This window comes from Lepisosteus oculatus, chromosome 3 (genome assembly GCF_040954835.1).
Source record: "Lepisosteus oculatus isolate fLepOcu1 chromosome 3, fLepOcu1.hap2, whole genome shotgun sequence".
NCBI lineage: Eukaryota > Metazoa > Chordata > Actinopteri > Semionotiformes > Lepisosteidae > Lepisosteus > Lepisosteus oculatus.
The window spans coordinates 2,312,265-2,335,144 of NC_090698.1; the positions used below are offsets into that span (position 1 = coordinate 2,312,265).

General features: G+C 54.6%; 1 protein-coding gene across 1 annotated transcript; it reads left to right on the forward strand.

Annotated features, from left to right (window-relative positions):
* Positions 1-911: 911 nt before the first annotated feature.
* timm50 (translocase of inner mitochondrial membrane 50 homolog (S. cerevisiae)) lies at positions 912-20,687 on the forward strand. Its single transcript, XM_069187774.1, has 11 exons — positions 912-1,178; positions 2,228-2,390; positions 3,086-3,117; positions 7,765-7,786; positions 13,877-13,935; positions 14,610-14,729; positions 15,352-15,456; positions 16,186-16,284; positions 19,145-19,301; positions 19,594-19,700; positions 19,925-20,687. The coding sequence occupies exons 1-11, from the start codon at positions 963-965 to the stop codon at positions 20,024-20,026; spliced, it is 1,182 nt and encodes a 393-aa protein (XP_069043875.1). The 5' UTR covers positions 912-962; the 3' UTR covers positions 20,027-20,687.
* Positions 20,688-22,880: the final 2,193 nt, after the last annotated feature.

Below are 22,880 nucleotides of genomic sequence, written 5' to 3' on the forward strand. Positions count from 1 at the left end.
TCCCGCAGGCGGGGGCGATCTCACACAGCGTTTGGTTCTCAGTTCATCTGGGGGGGGTCTGCAAAGCAGAACGAGGATCCAGTAGTAACCACAGCACAAAAAGAGATGAGAAAAGAGAGGCTGGCAGGTCCACAGTACATTTAACCACCTAAGCTGTAATTAAGCTGTAAGAAGATTCTGGATGTGTGCAGCAACACTCGGAGATCCTCTTCCACTCTCCTTTGAATGTTCTGCAACTGCAAACAATATCCCGGTGGAAGGTATCGGAAAAAAAGAATTACTCTGTTTCTGAAAATGTCTTTGAAATTCCAGACTTCTTCAAAAACAAGAGTAGTTGTTTTTTTACCGATAGACGTCTGGAAATGTCAAATCTCTTGAAAAGACCGGCGGTGTTGAAAGATGCCTTGTATCAGCTGCACCTTGGAGATGCAGTGTCTGATTGGATTTAAAATAGGTCAGTCGCAGCCAACAGTAATCCAAAAACTGCAGACTCGTAGGGGTTAGATATATTGAGATTTTTACGTGAGAAAATGTTTTCACAAACCTAACGTACTAAGAATCAAATTTGAAGTATAAGAATCCATCAAGTTATTGTTTTAATTTCTCTACTTGAAAACAAACGTTTTAAATTTTGATTTACGAGGTCAATGGCTATTAACGTAGAATCAGACCTCGCTCCAGCGAATTCGCCTTGTAAGAAGATTAATAGACTCGTTGACGTCACTCTACGTCTTTGGGGCGTGTGCCCTCACAGAGCATGGCCGCTTTGGCGCTTCTCGCGAAGGTCAGCGATTCCTACTTTTTGATTGGGCGCAACCTTTCGAGACACACCTTCAAAGGCGGGTCCTTCATCGTTCAATTTCCTATTGGGGCGTGCCCTTGTCAATCAAATCCCCCCCGTCCAATCACCACAATTTGTCCTTTACACTCGCGTCATTGCGACCGGTTGTGCTCCATTCAAGATGTCGGCGGGGTATGTATACAACGTGTGTGTCCGGACGAGCCGGGGCCTCTTGCGACTGGGACCCGGGATCAGAGCCGGTCCAGGAGCTGCGGTACCTGCCGGGATCCGGGCGATGCACTCTGACCGGCCGGCCGGCAGAGAGGACAGCGGTACCGGTGGGCTGGCTCAGGCCATCCTGCAGGACCGACTCCAGCAGCAGCAGCTCAAGAGCCAGGTCTGTGCACAGCCGCGGTTCTGTCTGTCTGTCTGGTTTCCACCTGTTGGAGGGAAAGACACGGTATACTGCAGGCGAGTACAGGCGAAATTTACACTTTTGTCAAGTCCATAGGAAGACGTATCTCTACATGTCGGCCTGCGATGGTGGTAAGTGGGTTCGCTGCTTTTGAAGCGAGTCAGCTGCCTGTCAGTGTCGGTGCTGCCACTGCCCCGCAGGTCAGATGTTCCCCAAGAATTTTCTTAATAATAATAATGATGATGATGATAATAGTGACGCGACGCTTTGGAACTGAGCTGTTACAGCGAGGCCGTCGTGGGCGACGTAACCTTGTCCGGGGAAAGACACCTTTTACCTTGAAAGAGCTGCTCTTTTAAATGACCGTTGCCGTTCATTTAGGTATATTCAAGAATATATCTAAATCTCCGTTTTGAAACCGAACTGGGTTTTTAAATCTTGCAAAGAAGGCAAGTCTGTTGTTGTTGTTTTTTTTTACTCCAAACGGGTGTGTCTCGATCACAGAGAGTAAACGCGTTGATGGTAAGCTAACGCGAATCGCCTGTTAGCGGGACAGGGGGGTCACGTCTAGTTTCCAGCGTCGGTGTAGTGAGTGAAGCCTGAGTTTTTTGCTCTGATGTGGTTTCCTGTTGTGACTGGTGGCTGGTGAGGTCGGGTAGATGGACTGCTAGTAGTAACCTTCCCGGCTCGTTCTCCCCTGGCGTCACTGTAGACTTTCGTAATGAAACACATGTCACGCTGTAGACGCATGTGCAACAATCCCCAAGTGGCTGAGGCTCACAAACTTCCTTACTGGTTAAAACTTAAAGAACAGTTACAAGCAGGAGGAGGCCGTTTGGCCCTTAAGCCTGGGTGCCGGCTTTGGCAATGTGACTGGGTACTTGTTCCAGACCCCTGCCGCCCTTTGTGTAAAGAAGTGCGTCCAGCTCTCGGCTGTGAGGGCGGTTTGCTGTCTTGCCGCGCTGGTGAGGGCATGGCTGGGCGCGAGATATCAGTGCAGAGCTCTGACTCCCCTGTGTGGGTGTTTTCAGGGGGAGCCGGCCGGCGACGCAGAGGGGCAGGGGCAGCAGGGGCAGCAGGACCGGGGCGATGAGAGGAAGCAGAAGGAGAACACGGCCTACGCCAAGAAGATCGTGCTGAGGCTGGCCGGCGTGCTGGCGCTGGGCGGCTCCGTCGGCGTGGTGTACCTCTTCGGTGAGTGGACCGCTCAGGGCGGGGCCGTCTGCCCACCCAAAGCCCTGCCCTCAAGCAGCTTGGATCCTTTGGGATTCCTGTCCGCTGGTATTGACAAGCCAGGACTTGGGCCTGGAGTCCCCACCTGGAGCAGCACTAGACCTGAGGGCCAGAGAGTGACTGGCGGGGGGCGGCTGAGGGGACCCACACTGGCCCCTGAGAGCTCCAGTTTCGTGGGATTCATGGGTCACTCCTTAAATCAGGGGACCCCCAACTCTGGTGCAAGGGAAAGTTTTATTTTAACCTCTGGAGCAGGTGATTGGTTTCATAAAGTAGTTTAGCTACCATCTGAAAGGAAAATGCCGAAAGCCTGTAGCTCCTTGGGTTTCACGCCTAAATCGAACCCGTTCCTTGACTGAGCTGGTGCCAACTCCCTTGTGGTCCGAGTCTTGACAGCCTGCTGATCGAAGAGCGGTCTGTAAGGCCTGGATCGGATCGGAACGGGACGACCCCGGGGCTAGAGGTGGTCTTTTTCTTATCTGTCAGTGTCCTGCCCCAGAGCAGCGAGAGCAGCTCTTTATTCCCAGGGATCCATCTGGGGCAGCTGGTGATCTTTCCAGACATTGATTCTGCAAATAATCAGAAGAAATATTTAGCTCAAGATCTGCTCCCTCCGGTTCCTGATGGGTGAAACTTTTTTTCTCTTTCTCCTGCAGGCAGCAGTTCTATGGATGAACAAGGGAACAAGGTACAGTCTGTTTCCTCTACAGGGCCGGAATGGGTAATATTCAGCTTCTAGCAGCTCAGAGAAGCAGGTCACTACAGGCTGGGGGGAATAAGAGTTTTCTTCAGTACTGGCACTCTGTTTTCAAGGGGATCTGCAAGGCTGTTTTTACACCTTGGTGTTATAGTGATAAGTGCATTTCAAACCACAATGAAACTACCAAATACACAGAAACGTACAACCTGCAATTTCAATCACCAAAGAGACAAAATTTCAACATATCTGCAGCTCCATATTAATTAATTAATTGCTTACACTTATATAGCGCTTTTCTGGACACTCCACTCAAAGCGCTTTACAGGTAATGGGGATCCCCTCCACCACCACCAGTGTGCAGCCCCACCTGGATGATGCACCAGTCCGCTCCCCACACACCAGCTCTCAGTGGGGAGGAGAACAGAGTGATGAAATCAGTTGAGAGAGGGGGATTATTAGGAGGCCATGATTGGTGAGGGCCAAGGGGAAATTTGCCCAGGACAGCGGGGTTACACCCCTACTCTTTTCAAGAAATGCCTGGGATTTTAATACAAAAGCAGGCCTATTGCACTGTGAACATGCTTCAGACCAAGTCAGTTTTGCTACCATAGTAATAGTAAAAATTCTGATGAATCTGACACGTACAAGGCAACACATTTTTAGGTGCTTTTAAGTTTTGCTTAAACGGTGGCGAGGCGCTTTGCGACAACATGGCAACCATACAGTCCTTTCACAAAGCCCATGTTTTTACACTTCATTCAGAATCTGTCAACTGTTGCGATACTGTAAATGAGTTTATTTTGTTGCCAAGGTTTAATTACCGGTCTGAGAAATTGGGACTGCAGTTCCCCTTTAAAACAGTAATTCAGTAGTTTGCTAGAAGATCTTCTCAACTTCAAGCAAAGGCGAATGCAAGTTCAGGGCTGTAGACTAACAAGTGTGCTTTTATGCAGTTACTAAACTGGGTGGTTTATTTCAAATGCAGACTTCCAGTAAGCAGGGGTGATCGGTGAAGTCTGTCAGGTGCCAAATTGAGTTTGTCACTTTCTTGGGGACCGTATGATAACCATATGGGTAAACTTTCTGTTACCTAAAACAGACATCACCGGATCCGAGATGTGGATTTCTGTAAAAGTTATTGTTCATTCTCATGCACATTTCGCACAGCTGTACCAATATGAATCAGTGCCATACATATGTGCAAATACTGGTCACATTTAATGTGATGGAAAAGAAATGTTATGTTCCACATTTCCGAGTAGCATGACTCCTGAGAGGGTTGTTCTAGAAAATCAGATTTAGAGTGTGGCCTTTAACTGCCGAATTCCTGATATGCAAGCTCAGTGCTTCTCAGTCCTGGTCCTGGAGTCCTCCTGTCTGCTGCTTCTGTGGAGAACTGGGGGTATTTCCTGCCGGTTGGTCTTGTCTGGTAACGTGATCCAGGCTGCATTGTGAGTGAGGAGTGGGGGTCCACTTCAAAGAGCACACTTCTGGCCCAGGTGTGAACCTGGAGTGTGCTGGGAGCTCACTTCAAAGAGCACACTTCTGCTGCAGGTGTGAACCTGGAGTGTGCTGGGAGTCCACTTCAAAGAGTGCACTTCTGGCCCAGGTGTGAACCTGGAGTGTGCTGGGAGTCCACTTCAAAGAGCGCACTTCTGGCCCAGGTGTGAACCTGGAGTGTGCTGGGAGCTCACTTCAAAGAGCGCACTGCTGGCCCAGGTGTGAACCTGGAGTGTGCTGGGAGCTCACTTCAAAGAGCACACTTCTGGCCCAGGTGTGAACCTGGAGTGTGCTGGGAGCTCACTTCAAAGAGCACACTTCTGGCCCAGGTGTGAACCTGGAGTGTGCTGGGAGTCCACTTCAAAGAGAGCACTTCTGGCCCAGGTGCGAGTGTGGGTGTGGCGTGGAGAGTGCTGGTGTGTTGAGGAGGAGGTGAGTGGTTGCTCACGTGAGCTCAGGGGTGTGCAGACGCTCGGTCTTGGCTGGGGAGATGGGGTGTGCCGTCATTCACTGCAAGAGAGCTTGCAGTTTTGGTGTGTAAACACTTGAGGAGAACAGTAGGTGCAGGGTAGTGTACTTGGTGTAGCTCTGTGCATCCTGCGGTGAACGTGTCCAGCCCAGAGCCGTGCTCTAGTGTTGTTGAGGCCTGGGTGCTGTGACAGTCCCGTCCTCTGGAACGATCGGGGCGCACTGCCCCCCCCCACCGCACCTGGATGACAGCCCTGTGCCCGGAGGTGTGCCGGTTTCCCGTGGGAACTGGAGTGGCCCCAGCCTCCCTCTCTGCAGCTTGGTGCGAGGCTGTTAAGTGGGCTGGCAGGTTCCTGGACACCCCCTTCACATACAGGCGTCAATGCCTGTGATGCTGCTGCTAAATACCTGTTGGCACTCGGATCTGTGAGCTCACGCCCCCCGAGGCAGGCTGGGGAGAGCCCTGGAGCCGCAGCGGAGGAGCTCTCGGCCTGCTTCTGTCCGATTCTCTGAAAAACATCCGGTTATCCCGGCTTCTTTTAAAAAGGAAGTTCTTCCGTGAATTACATGAACTATCTTGAGTCGCTTTTAAGTATGGCAATGCATTCTCGGGTTTTTTTAAAACTTTTTATTTGATGATGGAAGGATTTACAGGTAGAACATATAAAGCACAGCTAAACACACTTAAAGTAATCTACTGCGTTTGTCTTTCATTTTACAATTATATTTTGTGTTTTATGTCATTACCTATTTATATGAAGTTAATGTAAACAGGAGGTTATGAGTGGAAATGCAGTCGGCAAAAACATAACCAGCTATCAACACAAAACAATGACTTCATCCTCTTCACAGAGCAGAACCGGGTCTCAATGGGCCCACAAACTCAATCCAGGTGTGCTGGTATTGGCTAAACCTCTCGCCTATAACCCAAGAGTGATGGTGATCTTTTCCATGATGTAAAATTCCTTTACAAAACTGATCCACTGTTGAGATGCTGGGGTTCATTCTCTTGTGGTTTTTTAACTGTCTGCTAAAATAATCTTCCTTTTACTTTCTGAGATTATTTTGAAGGCACTATGTGAAATGAAGCCTTCCAGAATCGGTTTGATGGAACATTTGACCCTTTTCTGGCTTCTAAGTAAATCTTGGACAGGATTAGAGTGTTGCCTTTTTAGATAATTATTTGTTTGGCTAGTAGATCACTAAAAAATAAAGACTTATTCTGTTTAATTCCAATACACCTCCGATCCAGCTCTTAAAACGTTTCGATTTAAGGTTAATCGTTTTCCACAACGCGGTGTAATGTTGTAGGTGACCACCAGAGGTCAGTGTTCTTGTTGAGGTGAAGGAGGCTCAGTGGGAGACGGGCGGCTGTCAACCGTAAAAAGCGTGTTTGTGATATTAGGTGCAGTAAAGGGAGAAGCCAAAACTTTAATATCAAAAACTAAAAATACTTATGGTAACAGATACTGACTTGCTGCATTTTTTATTGCTCAGATTGCACAGTTTGGGCATTGCAATGCGTTTTATTTTCTATGGAAGAAGTTTTCACCTTATTTGCGCAAATTACTAATTGGCCCCTTTGAGCTTATAATTGACAGCTTTGATTCTGTGGGTGCGTGCGTTGCCTTTGGGAACTGCAGGCAAGGCCTCTGAGATACCAAGAGGTCCGCCTGACAGACAGCTGCGCTGCTCAGTAGTAACCACAAGAGGGCGTCTTGTTGACGTCTAAAATCTAAATTATGAGCAAGTAAAGGTTTATTCCATGCTGGAAAGACAAGAAAAAAGAACAACGTTTTGGCTGTGGAGCCTTCTTTTGGTTGTTTCTTTTCTCTGGAATAAACCTTTACTTCTTCCTTTGCAGCCGATTCCTTTGCAGTATACGCCGATACCTAGTTGAACTAAATCCAAATTACACTAGTCTTTTTTTTAAAAAAGTTTTGTATAAATCCTTTTCTACCACATTGACTGTACCGTGATGGCGATTTGCATGGTGTCCATGCATAGTGCACATTTGCACATTTTATTCAGCTTGTAATTGTGAATATTGCGATCATTTACAGCCCATCAGTGCTAATTTCCTTGTCCTGCTGTCGAATCAGGGGAGCCAGTTCAGTCTCTTTGGGGCACAAAACCAGAGAGATTAGAGAATGATTGAATCGGCTAGTAGATAAGTAAAAAAAGGAGATATTTGGTTTAATCCAGCACACCTCTGTTTCAGTTTACGGGCTCTTTAAATGGGGTCGGACCCCAACATGAGGAGAGGCAGCTGCAGGATCAGTGAAGCCCACAGTCGGTAGTGGTGTTGCCGCGAGCACGATGTTGGTGTTTGCCCTGCTGTAGGGACCGGGGTAATTCGGCCCGCAGTCAGTCCCCCTGTGGGAAAACAGAACTGGGGAGGATGTCAATGTGGTTGGGGGTCCCAGAGCGGGCAGGGTGGGTAAGCGGGCCCCCCTCTCCCCAGTTCCCACGCTGTACAGCTTGTGGCTGTTTGGGAACCCCTCCTCACCACCACCAGCTCGAGGGGGGCTCAGGCCTGCTGGCAGATGTATCTGAATTATTCATCTGTTTGGCAGATTAATTTAATGTGTAATTGAGCGGATCGGACTCGCTCACCCTCTCTCTCTCTCTCTCTCTCTCTCTCTCTCTCTCTCCTCTCTGTTTCAGATTCCAGATGAGTTCGACGGTGGTAAGTGTGACTGATTCTGTTCCTGATTGTTTTTTCTGTTTTCTGTTCTCCGGGGGGGGGTATTCCTGATCATATCAGAGTGAGAGGAGTGATGCCTGTGAGGAGAGCAACACAAAACCAGGGGGTATGCATTTAAAACCAACAAGGCCCTTCTTTACACAAAGTGTTGTGGGGGCATGGAACAAGCTGTCCACCCTTGTTGTCAAAGCTGATGCTCAGGCATCTCTTAATCTGCTGGAGATCCTCAGATCATTCAGCTACTAGCAAAGTATAGATTTATATGGGCTGAGTGACCTCCTGTCTGTGATGTTTCTGATGTTTATGCACTGGATGTGTAATACTGACTGTGTCTCTGGAAAAGCGAATTTCCGGCACATCCTGGTTTCATAGCTGCCTGCAGGGGGGCCGTTGATCATGGTGAATGAGCTGCGTGTGTGTGTGTGTAGCTCCTGCCGATGTGAGGTTCCCATAAGGCCATGCAGCCCTCCCTGCCCCTGGCTGGCTCGCTGTTACCCTCCTGCCCCCCCCACCCCTCCCACCTTCTGGTCTGCCTCTCTGCCAGGAGTGGCGCCTTGGCGTGGCCATGATGAATGGCACGCCCCGTGATCAGCGCCGCTCCGTGCTGCGGCGATGCGCCCCGCGCCAAGGGGGGACAGACCAGCCACTGTGCAGCCACATGCCACCCCGCCTGGGCTGCCCCTGCGGAGCCCAGGGCTCATCCATCATGTGCCCAGCAGGGCCAGCAGACAGGAAGGCCTGCCACGCTGGCACCACATGCCCGGGACTTTGTTTTCCAGGGCAGGAAAGCAGCTGTGCTTGGCGCACTGGGATTGCTTTTTGCCTTTGTCTGCGGTTTCTAACCCCGCTGGACTCGATGTTGGGTCTTTGTTAAACCCAGGAAGGCTGGTGATTTGAGCGCGGTGCGTTTCTCCCTGTTTCTGGCAAGAAATCCTTTTCCTAGTGCTGGCGGTTCGCAGAGCAGCGCCCGACACTGAGTAACCAAGCAGCGTGCTCAGTAAGTATGGAAGACGGGGCACTGCTTCGTCTGTGACTTTCTGCTGTGATTTCACCACAGTACCGTCGCCCAGCTGATGAGAGTTCTCCCGCTGTACACTGGGCTGGCCAGATGAACAGCGGTCCAGGCCAGAGCTGTTTGGCGTTGTTGGTGTATGGGGGACTGCAGGGGGCGCTGTGTTCTCTGTACTCCTCCGGCTCAGCTGAAGGTCACTGCTCGACTGGGGCAGTCGGAAGCCTTTTCCTAAGAGCCGCGCAGATCAATGGGGATAGTGAATCATTCCTTGCTTTTGTGACATGCAGGCGGGGACCCCCATCGGGGCCCCTCTGAGGTGCTGCCCCACCTGGGAGACGCACCGCACCCCCAGATCGGGGGGAGGAGGAACTCGGGGGGCTCCTAGTGGACTAGGGGGGGTTAACACCCCTAATCTTCCCAACAGCCAGGGGATCCTTCATGACCAGTCAGGACCTCAGTTTATCATCACATCTGAAAAGCAGCACCCCCTTTAGCGCGCGGGTTTGGAAATTCTGTTCGAGAGGGTGGACACCTGTCCTGAGTGAAGACTGCCCAGCCCTGGTCAGCTGTTCCCCTGATGCTGCCCGGTGGCTGTTGCGGGGTGAAGCTCATCTCCGTTGTGTTCACTGCCCCCATTGATTCCTCCCTGCGAGCTGCTCCGGGGTCCGGGGAGGACGAGGAAGTTCGGTGGGGACACATTTTGGCGTCGCTCAGCGCTCTGAAGCCCGTCTCGCCATTCTGCCTCAAGCCCCCACCCGGCGTCTTATTCCTCCCTTCTCACTTTGAGGCAGTGAGGTGGGAACCACCTGTCTCCCACTCAGTAGGAAGTCATTTCCTAATCGTGTTGATTGGCACGAGGGCGCTTCTGTGCGGAGCCAGGCAGGCACGTGAGCAGAGGGTAGGGGCAGAAGAACAGTCCCTTGTAGACGTGTGACCCCCTTCGTCAGACCCGGCAGCGATGGTGGTTCCCAGTACCGGCACTGGGAATCCTCCAGGGCAGAAGGTGTGCTCATGGGAGCTGTCCCTTCGCGTGGTGTTAAGGGAGTGAGGACTCGCAGTCCCGCGGCGAAACCAGGCATCATGGATATTCTTACGCTGGGAAAGAACCCGGCTTGGGCTTCTTCCGCTGCGCGGTGGAATGGGGAATCCCTTGGCGACGTTCTCCAGGCGGGAGCTGAGGAGGAGCGAACGAGGCCGAGACGAGCAGGCCTGTTTGATGGGACAGAGCTGTGTGCTGCTACAGAGCTATTTTAATTTTGTGGTGGAGGGTGGGGGGGGGAGAGGGGGAGAAGAGACAGCTGTACCTTTTTATTAGCTGTAATTTGAAATGAGAGTGAGCAGCGGTTGTCTTTAAACGCAGAACAATTGGGCAGTGGGGCAGTAATCGCACAGCCAGTCACGCTCGGGTCTCTCTGGTGTCCCAGCAGGCTGACTGCCTCAGGGCGCAGGGCTGCACTGCCCCACTACAAAGCACCAACCCTGTTTAATACTGTAATGAGAGGTAATGATGACCTTAGGGGCCGGGGTAAAACGCCTGATCCCCATGGGAGGAGGAGGGAGGTGGGGGGGGGGCGGCCTAGCAGGCTTTCCAGCTGCCTATCCTTACGGTCCCTAAGCTGACAGATTGGTGCCACTTGCAAGTGTGTGTGTGAGAGAGAGAGAACAATATTTATCGGAACCCGGTCCCTCGGGGGTCGGGGATCAGTGCACAAACCGGGAGGGGTCAGGAAAGAGAGGACTGACGTTCCCACGCCGAGCGATGGCATTCCGGATGACCGAAGCCCAGCGCTGGGCAGGTGCGGGCCTGACGTGACGGGATGCCGAGATTTCGGAGGTGGTTGGTTTCTCCGCGGTACCTTCGGCTGTGCCGCAGGTGCAGTCGGGCCTGGTGGCGTTTCTCGGCCGGTGCCTGAGAGTGGGCGGGACGGAGGGCGTGGGCGTCCTGGTGCCCGTGTGCAGTTAGTGTGGTAACCCTGCCGTTATCTCCCAAAGGGGAAAACGAGGGGAAATGGGGAGAAAATTCCCAGTTTTGCCCCGGGTCTGCTCTGGTGTTCCTGCTGTCGCGGGACTGCGCTGGGCTCGGCTCTCCACTGCCTGCCAGGGCCTCCTGGGCCTGGTACTGACCCGGACAGCAAGAACAGGTGCCTGACAGGGCTCTGCTGACCGACAGCGCTACGTTCCCTTGCGCATACCCCACTGGGAAAGCGGCGCCTCGGTGAGACCAGTTTGGGAAGGCGAAGAGGTGTTCTCGTTCACGAGCAAGCTGGCCGACGGCAGACGTGTGCAGCAGGCTGGTGAGATTTAATTCCTCTGCTCCTCCTTGTCCTGCATGGACACCCCCTGCGCCCAGAGGGTGATTCCCTGTGATTCCTGCGGTCCCGTTTTTCAGTGTGGGGATCAGGGATCAGACCAGGCCGGCTGCTGTGGGGGAGGGGTGGGGCAGGTCATCGCTCTGCGGAGGAGAAGAGTGACAGACCTGGAAAGCTAGAGGTGGGGTGTGGAGAAAAGAGTGGCGATTGACTAATAATGGCATTTGACAAACACAGCAAGCATATGTCACCCCCTCGCGCGATGAAAAGGCCCCATTGTGTGGGCTGGGGCCCAGCCACTCGCCCCCAGCAGGCCCTGTTCAAACACGGCCCCTCCGGAGTGTGGCGGCCCGGCCCGCGCGGAGCTCCGCTCTGTGGGCTGTGCTCTTTTTGTTTCCCTAAAACAAAGGGGAACAATGAGACGTCCCCCTGCTGGCCCTCCTCAAGTGCCCTCCTTTGTGTCGGAGGGAACTTGGCCGAATTTCTCTTCTTAACGCTTGCTTTTCGGCTCCTGGTGAGGTTCAGGGGGGAAGCTTAGTGAGGTTTATCTGTGCGTCCAGGGGATTTAGTTAAAATGACTAGGGAACGTTACGGGTTTGTAAAGGTTGGGAACAAGGGGAGACCCATCGAGCTCATATGGCTGCTCAGCTCAGGAGCTGTTTAAGCTCATCCTGCTGTTTCTCGAAAGACACCGGCTTTGATTCCAGGGCTCAGGTAGCTGGTTCACTACCTCCACAACCCTCGGTGTATCGGACTGGCTCCTGCTCCCAGTGGCAAACGCCACCTCCTCCTTGTGTCCTCCGGTTTGTGTTTCACTCTGGATTCTGAAGGCCACGGGCCGGGCTTGGTCGACGTCGCTGAGGAGGTTGAGGACTCGCAGGAGTTCTCCGCACAGTCTTCTCGGGCGTGAGAAGACTCTCTCCTTCCACCTGTCAGTCTGGCACCTTCTCTCAAGCCCGGTAATGCAGGGATATTCTTCTGGGAACCCGTCCCAGAGCGCGTGCTCTTCTTAGTGCATCGTGCAGTTTTAACACATCGCTTGATTTACATTCTACACTCTTAACCAACCCATCCTTCCACAGCAAGTGTGAAAACAGCCGTGATGCTGGAGGGGGGGGTGTGTGACTCGAGTAGATCAGTGAAGCAGAGAGGGGAAGAGGAGGAAAGTGCAACAAGGCTCCGCAAACTGAAAGCATTTTCTGCTGGAGTCAGACTGTCCCACTTCAGGCCCCGTGGGATGCTTTGGGCTGCTGCGGGGTGTTTGGGCTGGCTCCCTTGTGTGCCTAGCATTCTGCATTTTAAGCCTCCGCTGGGAGTCCGGGGTTCATGTTACCCTAACGGGGCTGTGTGCCCCCTAGATTCTGCTGCTCCCAGGCCTGAACCCCTGAACCCTTCTAGGAGGGGTCCCTCTGGAAGGTGTCAGAGAGAAACCCCGGCTTCTGCTCGGGTCTGGACACCCCCCTCCATATTACCATAACAATCACCAGCGAAGCCCGCCTCAAACTGCCCCCCCCCCACGCCGATACACACGCTCCCCGCTTGATAAAGTGGCTCTAGCAGAAGTGTCAATAGCAGCAGCCGCCCGAAATGCTAATGCTTAAATCTCAGAGGGGCGGTATTTAACAGCGCGGTCACAGTCACACGCTCCCTACAAAATCTGGAGCCCCCCACCCCCCCCAAGTCCTCCCATTGAATGAAATGGATTAAAACTAATCAAAGCCTCGCATACCAGCTCGAGTTTCTGCAGCCTCCCCAGGGACTTAACCAGCGAGCATTGTTGCTCAGGCCGGGTGCCGAGGGCTGAGCTCAACTGGTTAAATGGTTAAATTTCCCGAGCTGGGGCAGCGAGGCATCTTGAAATATGTTGGGGTTTTTTGGGTAAAAAAAAAAAAGAGCCGTCAGCCAGCACATCCGCAAAGCCTGAGACCAAGACCTGCTTCCCAGCCCTGGTCCTGACCAACCTGGACAACTGTCTTCTGATTCTTACTCTGGGGCAGACTCCGAAGTTTCCTTTCATCTCTTGAAAGGATAATGGGATTTAATTCCCGTCCACTCTGTACCAATTTGGAAGTTTTTGAGCTTCCCTCATTCAGGTGTGCGGCAGCGCTCGCTGTGGGCGTGTCGGACACAGCGTCATTCCCACCTGCGCCCGTGTTTCCTCGCTGATCAGCAGCTCAGTGCTGTCCAGCCAGCCAGTCGCGACCTGCAGGTTGAAGAGAAGGCTGCATTGGAGGCTGTCTTGAATCCGGGGCCTTTTTCACACCTGTGACAGACTGAAGCACGACGAGTTTAAAGTTAAAGGAAGCAGATCAGTGAACTCATCCTTTGGAGCATGAAAAGCAGCAGGGACCCTGTCCATTCCTCTGGGACCCGGGTTAGGAACTGCCGACTCCGAGTTTGCTCCAGCTGAAGGGAAAAAAAGAGGCCGATTCACTTCAGAGCCTAGATCTGAGCGTGCCTGCACATATTCTTTCCTCTCCAAGCTGTCCTCGCACCTCACTGCGGTCAGAACAGGTCAGCTGGAAAAGGTCAGGCCTTGTCCAGGGAATGTCCGTGGAGAAGACCCGAGAGGGCCCCAGTGGAACAGTGTGGTTCCCGACCACAGAACCAGGGGGATGGGAGGGGACGTTGTGGGCTGTCCAGACTGGAGCCGGTCTGCAGACTGCGAGGCTGAGCCCAGACTGGCCTGAGCTAAACGGCTGGTTCACCTTCTTGTGTCTTTCACTGTTTTTTTTTTTTTACCTCTTACAGACCCTCCTGTGATTCAGCAGGTGCGGAGAACCTACAAGTATTTCAAAGACTACAGACAGGTGAGCAGGCAGGACAGGTCCGAGCAGAAGCCTGTATTGGCTTGCGTGTGGGCTCAGGTCCGATCTGAGCTATGACCCGCCCGCAGGGATCTGGACCCAGTGTCCTGTTCGCTGAGACTCTCCCATTGATCCAAATGCAGCACTGTGCCTGGCATTGCAGACAGGTGGGCTGGGCAAAGTCTCATCAAATCCAGCCAAATTCATCCCTTGTCACCGCAAGTCACATCTCACTCTGCTAGAGGTGCCTGTTCTCAGTAACAACCATGCAACATGGGGCTTTCATCTTTGATGAAATGGCAGGGGTTACAGACAGAGAGCCCGCTCCGCTCGCTGTCAGCGCGAACTCTGTCCACGTCAGCTCAGCACGAGGCGCTCGAGACGGGTGCATTTCGTACAGTTGTGAAAATCGCAGGAAATGACAGCCCTGCGCACGAAAGTTCGCCGAGACAGAACACGAAACACAGGATGTGGGGGGGGTGGGGGAAGACTCGAGGCACAAGAAGTAGTGATGTTTCACGTTCTGCGGGGCAGCACGCACATGGCCTCTGCGCTCGCTGTGTCCGTGAGCAGTGCTGGAAGAGGTAATCAGCCCAATTTATTGCGTGCTGCCTGCCCACCTCAACGTGGTGCCCGGCTGCCTGGCTGACCAGCCTGCTGTCCTTGACTTGTTCCAGATGATCATCGAGCCCACGAGCCCCAAGCTGCTGCCAGACCCCCTGAAGGAGCCCTACTACCAGCCCCCCTACACCCTGGTGCTGGAGCTGACCGACGTCCTGCTGCACCCTGAGTGGTCGGTGGGTGTGGGGTCTGTTGTGGGATGGCTTGCTCCCTTCTCTCGCTCTGCTCCTGTCCCTGCTTCACTCCGTCCTGGCGTCTCCGCTGTCTCTCTCTCTCTCTTTCTCCCTCCCCCTGTCTGTGGCGTCCCTGTCCTGTCCTGTGCAGGTGTGTGGTAGTGCAGGTGAGGCCCTGTTGTCGGGGGGGCCAGCAGAATGGTCATTTGTTTTTTTTTCTCCTCCCAGTACCTGGCCCTAACCCCCCCCCATAGTCCCACCTTCTGCCTTGCCTCTCCCACTATAGCTCGGGCGAGCCAGCCATCTGGACACGGCTGACCACCTGTCTCACCTGCCACCTCACCTGTCCAGCGGTGTGACCCTCCCCCACACAGCTGCTGCTGTAACCAGAAACCAGCTGGACCTCAGCAGCTCAGACACGGCTCCGAGAGACAGGCAGGGGGCTCAAGCAGGCTCCTTTTCTAGAAGTACTGTTGCCTTTGAAATGTTTTTCACTCCAGCAGGCCCCGTCTCGGCTGACCTGTGCTCCCCGCGCGGCGAGCTGTGGGCGGGCAGTCGCGTGGTTGGCGTCGCTCAGCCGGGTCAGCGGCCCTGACTCTGCCCTCTCCACCCTTCTGCCCCGCAGCTGGTAACGGGCTGGCGCTTCAAGAAGAGGCCCGGGATCGATTTTCTGTTCCAGCAGCTGGCGCCACTCTACGAGATCGTCATCTTCACCTCCGAGACGGGCATGGTGAGAGTCCAGCCTGGACGCCGCCGCGTTTCGCCCGTCGGGTGAAACCAAGAGGCTCGCGTCTCAACAGGAGCAGCAGTAAAGTCGTAGTAATCCGCTTGTGTTTTAAAGGGAGGGATGCTCCTGAAACTTGTTTTTTTTAAATGGCAGCTGGCATAGACCTGCAGTGACCTGGGGCTCATGTTTGGAGGAGAAGAGACTCTTGCCCTCCCTGCATGTATCTATATATAGCACATATGTGCAGATTCGGTCTTGGTGTACTTGCATGGAAATGCATTGGCACCGGCAGTGTGAAAAATCACATTAATACTCCTGCTGCTGTGGTGCTCGGCCATCACTGAAACCCCAAAAAAGGATCTTCCGCGTGCCGCAGTGTGAGGGTCGGCCCTCGTCCAGCTCAGATAGCGTTGGGGCGCAGGCCGCAGCTGAGGGTGGTGTTAACGACCGCCCTGGCGACCTGTGGTGACCGTGTGAACAGGGGCTCCAGGCCCCACTGTAATCGGAGCGCCCCGTCATCGCAGACCTGTTACTGCAGGGCTCGGCGTGCAGCAGACACGCCAGCAAACACGGAGGAAGATGTGGTTCTGTCGGGTTGAGCGGTTTTGTTCCGCCTGTGCCGTTTGGGCCCACGGCCGACAGCAGCCGCTGGCAGGGCGGTCCATCACGGCGGCTCGCCCAGGCCCGCGGCTTTTCGCTAACACTCCTCTGCGCCGTTGTCCACCCCCGCAGACGGCCTTCCCCCTGATCGACAGCATCGACCCCCAGGGCTTCGTCATGTACCGGCTCTTCAGGGACGCCACGCGCTACGTGGAGGGGCACCACGTCAAGGTACCGTTTCCGTGGCTCCGCGTCGACTGTCCTGTCCAGGCCCGGGCGGTGACCGGCTTGCCGCGTGATGCCGCTCGGATGAACCGAGTCCTGTGAATCGCCCGGGTCTCGGGTCTGGCCTGTTGACCGCAGCCCAGTCGCCGGGTCCTCAAACGCGGGCATGCTGGGATATCTCTCTGAGGGGGTGCGGTCGTGTTCACAGCAGGGTTCCCCGCTCGCGTGAGGGCAGGGAACCTGCAGCTCCACCCTGCCCGCAGGCGCGAGAGCCCCCTGCTGGCAGGGGAGAAGAATGCATGGGGCGGAGCTCCGAGTGACTTTTCTCTGTCTGTCCTGTTTTCCTTATTTATTATCTGCATTGTCCAAAATCCAACCTCGGCAGCTATTTTTGAGATCCGGCTCCACGTAGGTTGGGCAATGATTTGAACGGTGAGGGCCTTTTTAAAGGTGTAGTGGGAATGGTGGACATGGAGTCTCAGTGGGAGACTGGGAGCTCCGCACAGCTGCCGGACCTGGAGGTGAAAGAAGTCTTTTGTCCGGGGAGGAGCCGGATCAGGACCGAGCGGCTTGTGTGGCTTTGGGAATCTGGGGGAGAGCAACCAGGAAGAGTGTCGGTCAGATGTGAAAGTGTGGCGCTGGTTTTGTGTGTGACCTCTCAGCCCTCCTGCTACAGCTTGTCCCCCAGGCTGCAAAAAGGGAGAGGAAAGGGCTGAACAAACTGCTGTCCTCTTCAAATTGGTATCTTTAAATGAAAATCTGAATTTAATGTGACGGGGAAGTAAGAGGCAGTGCTGAAAGGGCAGGGAGGCGGCTTCTGTGTGTCTAGAACAAGCTGACAACCGAACCCTGCCCCCCCACCCAGTGCTGAGCCTCTTCCCTCTCGCTGCTCCTGCTCCAGGGGTGTTACAGCAGCGCGCGCTGGTTTCTAGCCTCTATCTGCCTTCTGTCTTCCTTTTCCATCTCCTCTCCCCCCTCCCTCGGCCCTCACCTCCCATCTGGCCCCTGTGAGAAGCAGCAGGGGGCAGGAGAGGGGGGGGGACGCGCAGGACTTTCTCTGAAAAGAAAGCCCCCCAGAGACCCGCTCCTCTGTTGGCGTTGAATTACGATGCTTTTCAAAGGCAGAGCAAGTTTTCAGAAAGCGGCGCTCGCGACAGCAGCGCACTGGAGTCCGGGAACAAAACACGGCCCAGGTTTGTTTCTCCTGGAGCTGAACCCTTTCTCTCTTCTCTGGAGACCCAGCGGCGCGCTGGTCCAGAGGCGGCCGATAACGTCTGAAAAGCTGCTGCAGGTTCTGGCAGATACAGTTGCTGAAACAGTAGACGGGTCCGACTTTTAGTCATTAATCTGAGAACAAAAAACTTTTTTTTTTTCCCCAAAGCAAAGAGAAAGCTGAGGCCGAATTGAGCAACGGACATATTTTGTAATTCCCATTCCAATCGGCTTGGGTTGTTGACTGATTTCGCTTGTGTTTTTTAAACCAATTTAATGTAGAAAGAGAATATTTTTCATTGTCAAACATCGTTTAGTTTGAACTCTTGCTCGTTCAGAACAGATCGTGTCTGAGATGTCCTGACCCTGGTGAGGGGGGTTCATACCACATTCTGTGGTTTGTAAAACCTGAAGTGGATCAGCCTGCTGTGCGCGGGAGTCCATTCTGTTCCCCTGGTGTTTCGGGGGTCCTGTCCGCCCCTGGCGGGGGGGATGTGGGCTCCGTCAGACAGCCAGTGTCAGCTTGAGGGCCAGGGCGCTGTGAAAGTGATGGTTTTGGGGGGACCCCAGCAGGTTAGAGCCCCACTGCTCCAGCACGTCGGCTGGCGGTTTGTTGTCAGAGAGGCCGGTCTGCGCCCCGTTTCCTGACACGTTGCGGGTTGCAGATGTAACCCAAGACCGTGGAGGAGCTAAACCAGGATTTCTTTCATGCCTGGGTTGTGGGGAGCCCAGTTCAGGAGGGGGCAGGGTGCGCTTTGGGCGCTCAGGATAATTCCTGTTGATGTGAACTTCTGGGGGACCAGGCTGTGCGTCGTCATGTTCCAGGGAGCTCAGTGGTCACGCCTGACCGGCGCGCGCGCAGGCCCCCGCGCGCCATCACACACGCCCTGGCGATGCCCAGCAGCCGTGTCCTCGGAGCTCCCCTGAGGGGCGTTCAGCTGATCTGCAGTGTGAGGAGGGAGGCAGGTGCCCGGTCATTAATTTGCGGTGGGGCAGCGCTGGCAGTCTCCCACGACCTGGGCCTGTGCTAGCTGGAGGGAGGGTCAGAGCCGGCCTGCCCTGGGGACGGAGGAGAGGGACGGCCCTGTCCATCTGCTGGGCCCGCCGTGTGAAGGCTGGAGGAGGACAGCTGGCCCCAGGGAGACCGTGCCCGTGTGCTGGGGGGAGGGGGGGGAGCGTTCTGATGCTACACGCCCCTCCTGGCTTTGTGCACTGCGTCCCCCCAGAAACCCTGGGTCCTGACCCAAAGGAGATGGTACAGAACCAGAAACGTTGTTGGAAGTTCTGTGCTTTCTCCTGTATCCAGCCGAATGGCCCATGAACTACAGCCATGTCCTGCGCTGGTGAAATCAGAGGGACACGCCACCAGGGGGCGTGGTGATCGGTGCTGACAGGGCGTTAGGATTCGGAAATGGAGCACATATAGCAAGGATGTGACTGTACCTTCAGTGGTGCGATGGGCACTTTCCTCTGTGTTTAATGGGTAGGATTTAGAAACTCAAATGCAGCCATTTCCCCCCACATTGGAGAGCCCCAGTATCCACCCCAGATCTAAATGCCTTGATCGAACCAGTTATTGACTTCATTAATGAGTTCATGATGAATTGGGGTCGGGGCTGACGCCTGTGCTCTCTCCCTCTCTGGGGCCCTGCAGGACGTCTCCTGCCTGAATCGGGACACCTCGAAGGTGATCGTGGTGGACTGCAAGAGGGAGGCCTTCAGCTTGCAGCCCTTCAACGGGCTGGCACTGCAGAAGTGGGACGGGAATTCGGAGGACCGCGCCCTCTACGACCTGGCGGCCTTCCTCAAGAGTGAGTCCGGCACCGTGCGTGTGCTCGTGCACGGCCGCGGCTCGGTTTCCGATCGCTTGCCAGGCAGTGCGAGACACACCAGTGAGAGAGGTTCCGCTCCTGTCACAGTGTGGGGCTGGAGACCATCACTTCAGCATTGCTGACCGACGATTCAGATTTGGGACCAAGGGCTGTAGTTGGCAGAAGCAGCTCAGTCGTGAGAAGAAGAGACTGGACAGCTGGTGACGATGTGAAGGTGTTGTAGCAGAGACTGAGTGAACCTCATCCTGCCTCCTGTCTCTCTCCCTGCCAGCGATCGCTCTCAGTGGGGTTGAAGACGTCCGCACAGTGCTGGAGAACTACGCCCACGAGGAGGATCCCATTGCAGCCTTCAAACGCCGACAAGCACAGCTTGCACAGGTAACCAGCACACCCCGACCCCCACCACACACACTCCTGACCCACACAGGTAATCAACACCCCTGACCCGCACACACACACGGACAGTTCCTTACGCTCCAGACTACGCTGCTGTAGGGGCGGTGCTGTGGGTCCAGACCCGGCCTGTGCGCGGGTGATGCTCTGCAGCTGTTCCTGCTGGCTGGGGTGTGACGCGCTGTGCTGCGCTGTGCTGTGCCTTGCAGGAGGAGCAGCAGCGCCTGTCGGAGAGCTCCCAGCACAAGTCCCAGGGCCTGTCTCTGGGCTCCATCGCCGGCCGCTTCTGGCCCCGCTCCAAGCAGCAGTGAGCGCCGCTCTCCCGCCCACCGGCCGCCGTCCTCCTCGCCGCGAGCCAGCTGCCCGGCAGAGGGGGCACTCGGGGTGGCGAGGTGAGGAGGGGCACGGGCACCCGATCCGGTCCCTGCACAGCGGCGATGTCACAGGGAGAGGGGAGAGGGCTCCCCGTTTTCCTCTGCAGCCTCTATGGCGGACGCCCCGCCGCCAGGCCTGCCCAGGACAGCGCAAGGACAGAGCGGGGTCCACTCCTGCCAGCCGGGACTTCCGTCCGCGCGGAGCCGGACTGTGAGCGAGCGATCCTGGCCGGCTTCATACTCCTGCCTCCACACCCTCGGATTCTGGGATTCAGTCTGGACTCCGGACCATCGCTGCTGAATCAGGAGGAGCGTTGGAGTCGGACCTGGGGGCACTATTTTTTTGGGGGTCTGTCCTTGTGGCCACTTGTGCTGTGTTAACAAACCTCAGAGACTGGGCAGTGTGGGGGGTGGGTGGGGATGTACAATTCTGGTGACTTTGTTGTGGGGGGGTTACTCTGAATGTAGGGGACGTGTGTATTTTCATTAGCCTGGACAGCACTGCTGCAGCAGTTTCTGCAACAGCCTCAGCAGGGGGGCGTCGCTGCTTGGCGCCGTGCAGAGAGCAGCTTGAAATAAACCTGCCCTGTCCAACGGATGCGCTGCTTTGTCCTGTGTGTGGTGACACGCCGCCCACTCAAACCGCGCGGCACTCGAAAACCAGCCCCCCCGATGTCTTTTCTCCGCGGCGGCTCCTGTGTGGCCCTTCCGGCTCTCGGGGCTTGGATCGGGCCTGGCGAGCGCTGGGGCTCCCAGCCACCCATCTGAACACCCTCCAGCTTCCAAGCACGAGGGTTCCTGGAATGAAATCCTTGCTTACATGATCAGCTGATGTCCCGTATTCAGGGTGACACACAGGGCTAACTGGATTGGGGTTTTCCAGGCCCACGAGTAAAGACCCCGAGGTGCTGCCCTCTGGTGCTGTGGTATACTGTTTCACCAGTGGGTGTAGCAGACCTGACCTCGCAGAACGTGTCCTGATTTGTATGGATTTAAAAAATTGTGATATATTAAACTGAAGTACAACTGCCTTATATTCTAAAACCAAGATTTCTCAAATTTCCCATTGTTTGGCCCTTGGATGTTTCTTTTTCAGTTGCGGGGCAGGTGGGCGTTACAAAGGGAGAGAATGAGTAATCTTCACTCGTGCCTCACTTTGCAGGTGCTGTGTTTAAGAGGTCTCTTGGGGGACATTAAGGACTTTGTCCTAATCGCTTCCTGTGTACAGTGCTGGTCAGTTTCCTGGTTTCCTGTTAATCCCGGGAGCTCACATTGTGATGAAGACATCACAGAGCCCACAATGCTTGGCAGCCCTGCTCATTCATAGGCAAGGCTGCCAGCTGGCCTGTGTGTGCAGTCTGCCATGGGCACCGCTGTGGGCCAAGCTCCTCGCTGAGCTCTGGCTGGCCTGGACTGTGCCCCAGCTGTGGGCTAGTCTGAGCTGGCCAGTCCCACAGGCACCGCGGTCCAGTTGGACACGGGCACAGTAACGAGCCTCCTCAGGTATCGCAGGAAGCGTGATCCGTTGTTAAACAGTTTAACTAAGGCGGGACAGGTGGCGAACGCCTTCCACCCCGGCCCGCTCCTGCAGTGACTGGCAGGTGCTGCAGAGCGAGACCCTTCTGCGTTTGTCAGAAGAGCAGCCTCGGCCCTCAGTCCACCAGCCCGGGAGCCGCAGCCGAAACCTGCGCAGGGAGCCTTTTTAAAACTGCTTTCCGAGACGGAAAGCCTCTGAGTTAGTCCTGGTTTGGCAGTATATGCCTTACTGAGCTGCGCCGTGTCACGCTGCTGTTGCACTCAAATCCCAGTGATGTCCCTGTAATTCACCTGCGTCTCCAGGTTGTCAAATGACACATCCACCAGCAGTAAAGTGACGACAGCATGCGATTGCATTTTTTTTTTCAGTTTCTCTTTAACATTATTTCTGTCTATGGTTTTGAGCCCCGTCCTTATTCAACTCGAAAAACATGAGGAGGTGGTGGTGGTGTGGGGGGGGGGGTTATATATTCTATTTCACTTTCATTTCAGCTGCGGTTCACACCCCCGTTTGTAGTATGAGGTATCGGAAGGCAAAAGACGCTTGCTTGGTTCACGTGCTTGTAGTTTTAAACATCTCTTTGTTTCTGTGTCGCGTGGAAACTACCTGCCTGCCCTGCCCGAGATCAGGTGTGCGAGGGAGGAAATGCTGGTTCGCGTTTGCCCGTTTGCCAAACCCGATTCGCTGGTTCCTCCGAGTCGTCATCTGAGGCGCAACAGGCGCGCTCTGTCTGCGATCAGCCCCGGTGTCGGTGACCATGCCTCACACGCCAACTCATGAAGAGGCTCATAATAACACGATCGACGGATAAGGGGATCCGTCTTGCAGCGACTGTGCAGTAATAATGTCCTGATGGTTCTTTTATTCTTCACGCCAGACCAGGGAGCGTTCTGTCAAACGGAAGAAAGACGATTTGCACCGCAAAACGGCACCAACCATTTTATCAGTCCGGTTAACCCCAGCGTGTCTGAAAGGCTGTTGCTGAGTTTAGGCAGGGCGGAAACCACAGATAATTCAATACACAACAGAGAGCAAAGTTTGTTGTTCAATTGCAAACGCTCGCCTTCACCTCCTCTAAGAGCCTGTCGAAAGTCTAAGAAAAATGTCAAATGTTGTTTTCATATTATTTAAACGCGTCCTCCATTTCTTTCCCCTCCTTGTTCTCTCTTCCTTTGGAACACGAGAGGAAATTAGGGGGGAGCGCAGGGAAAACCGAGAAAAGGAGGCACCTCCCTTCACAAAGGGTGGCGGGAG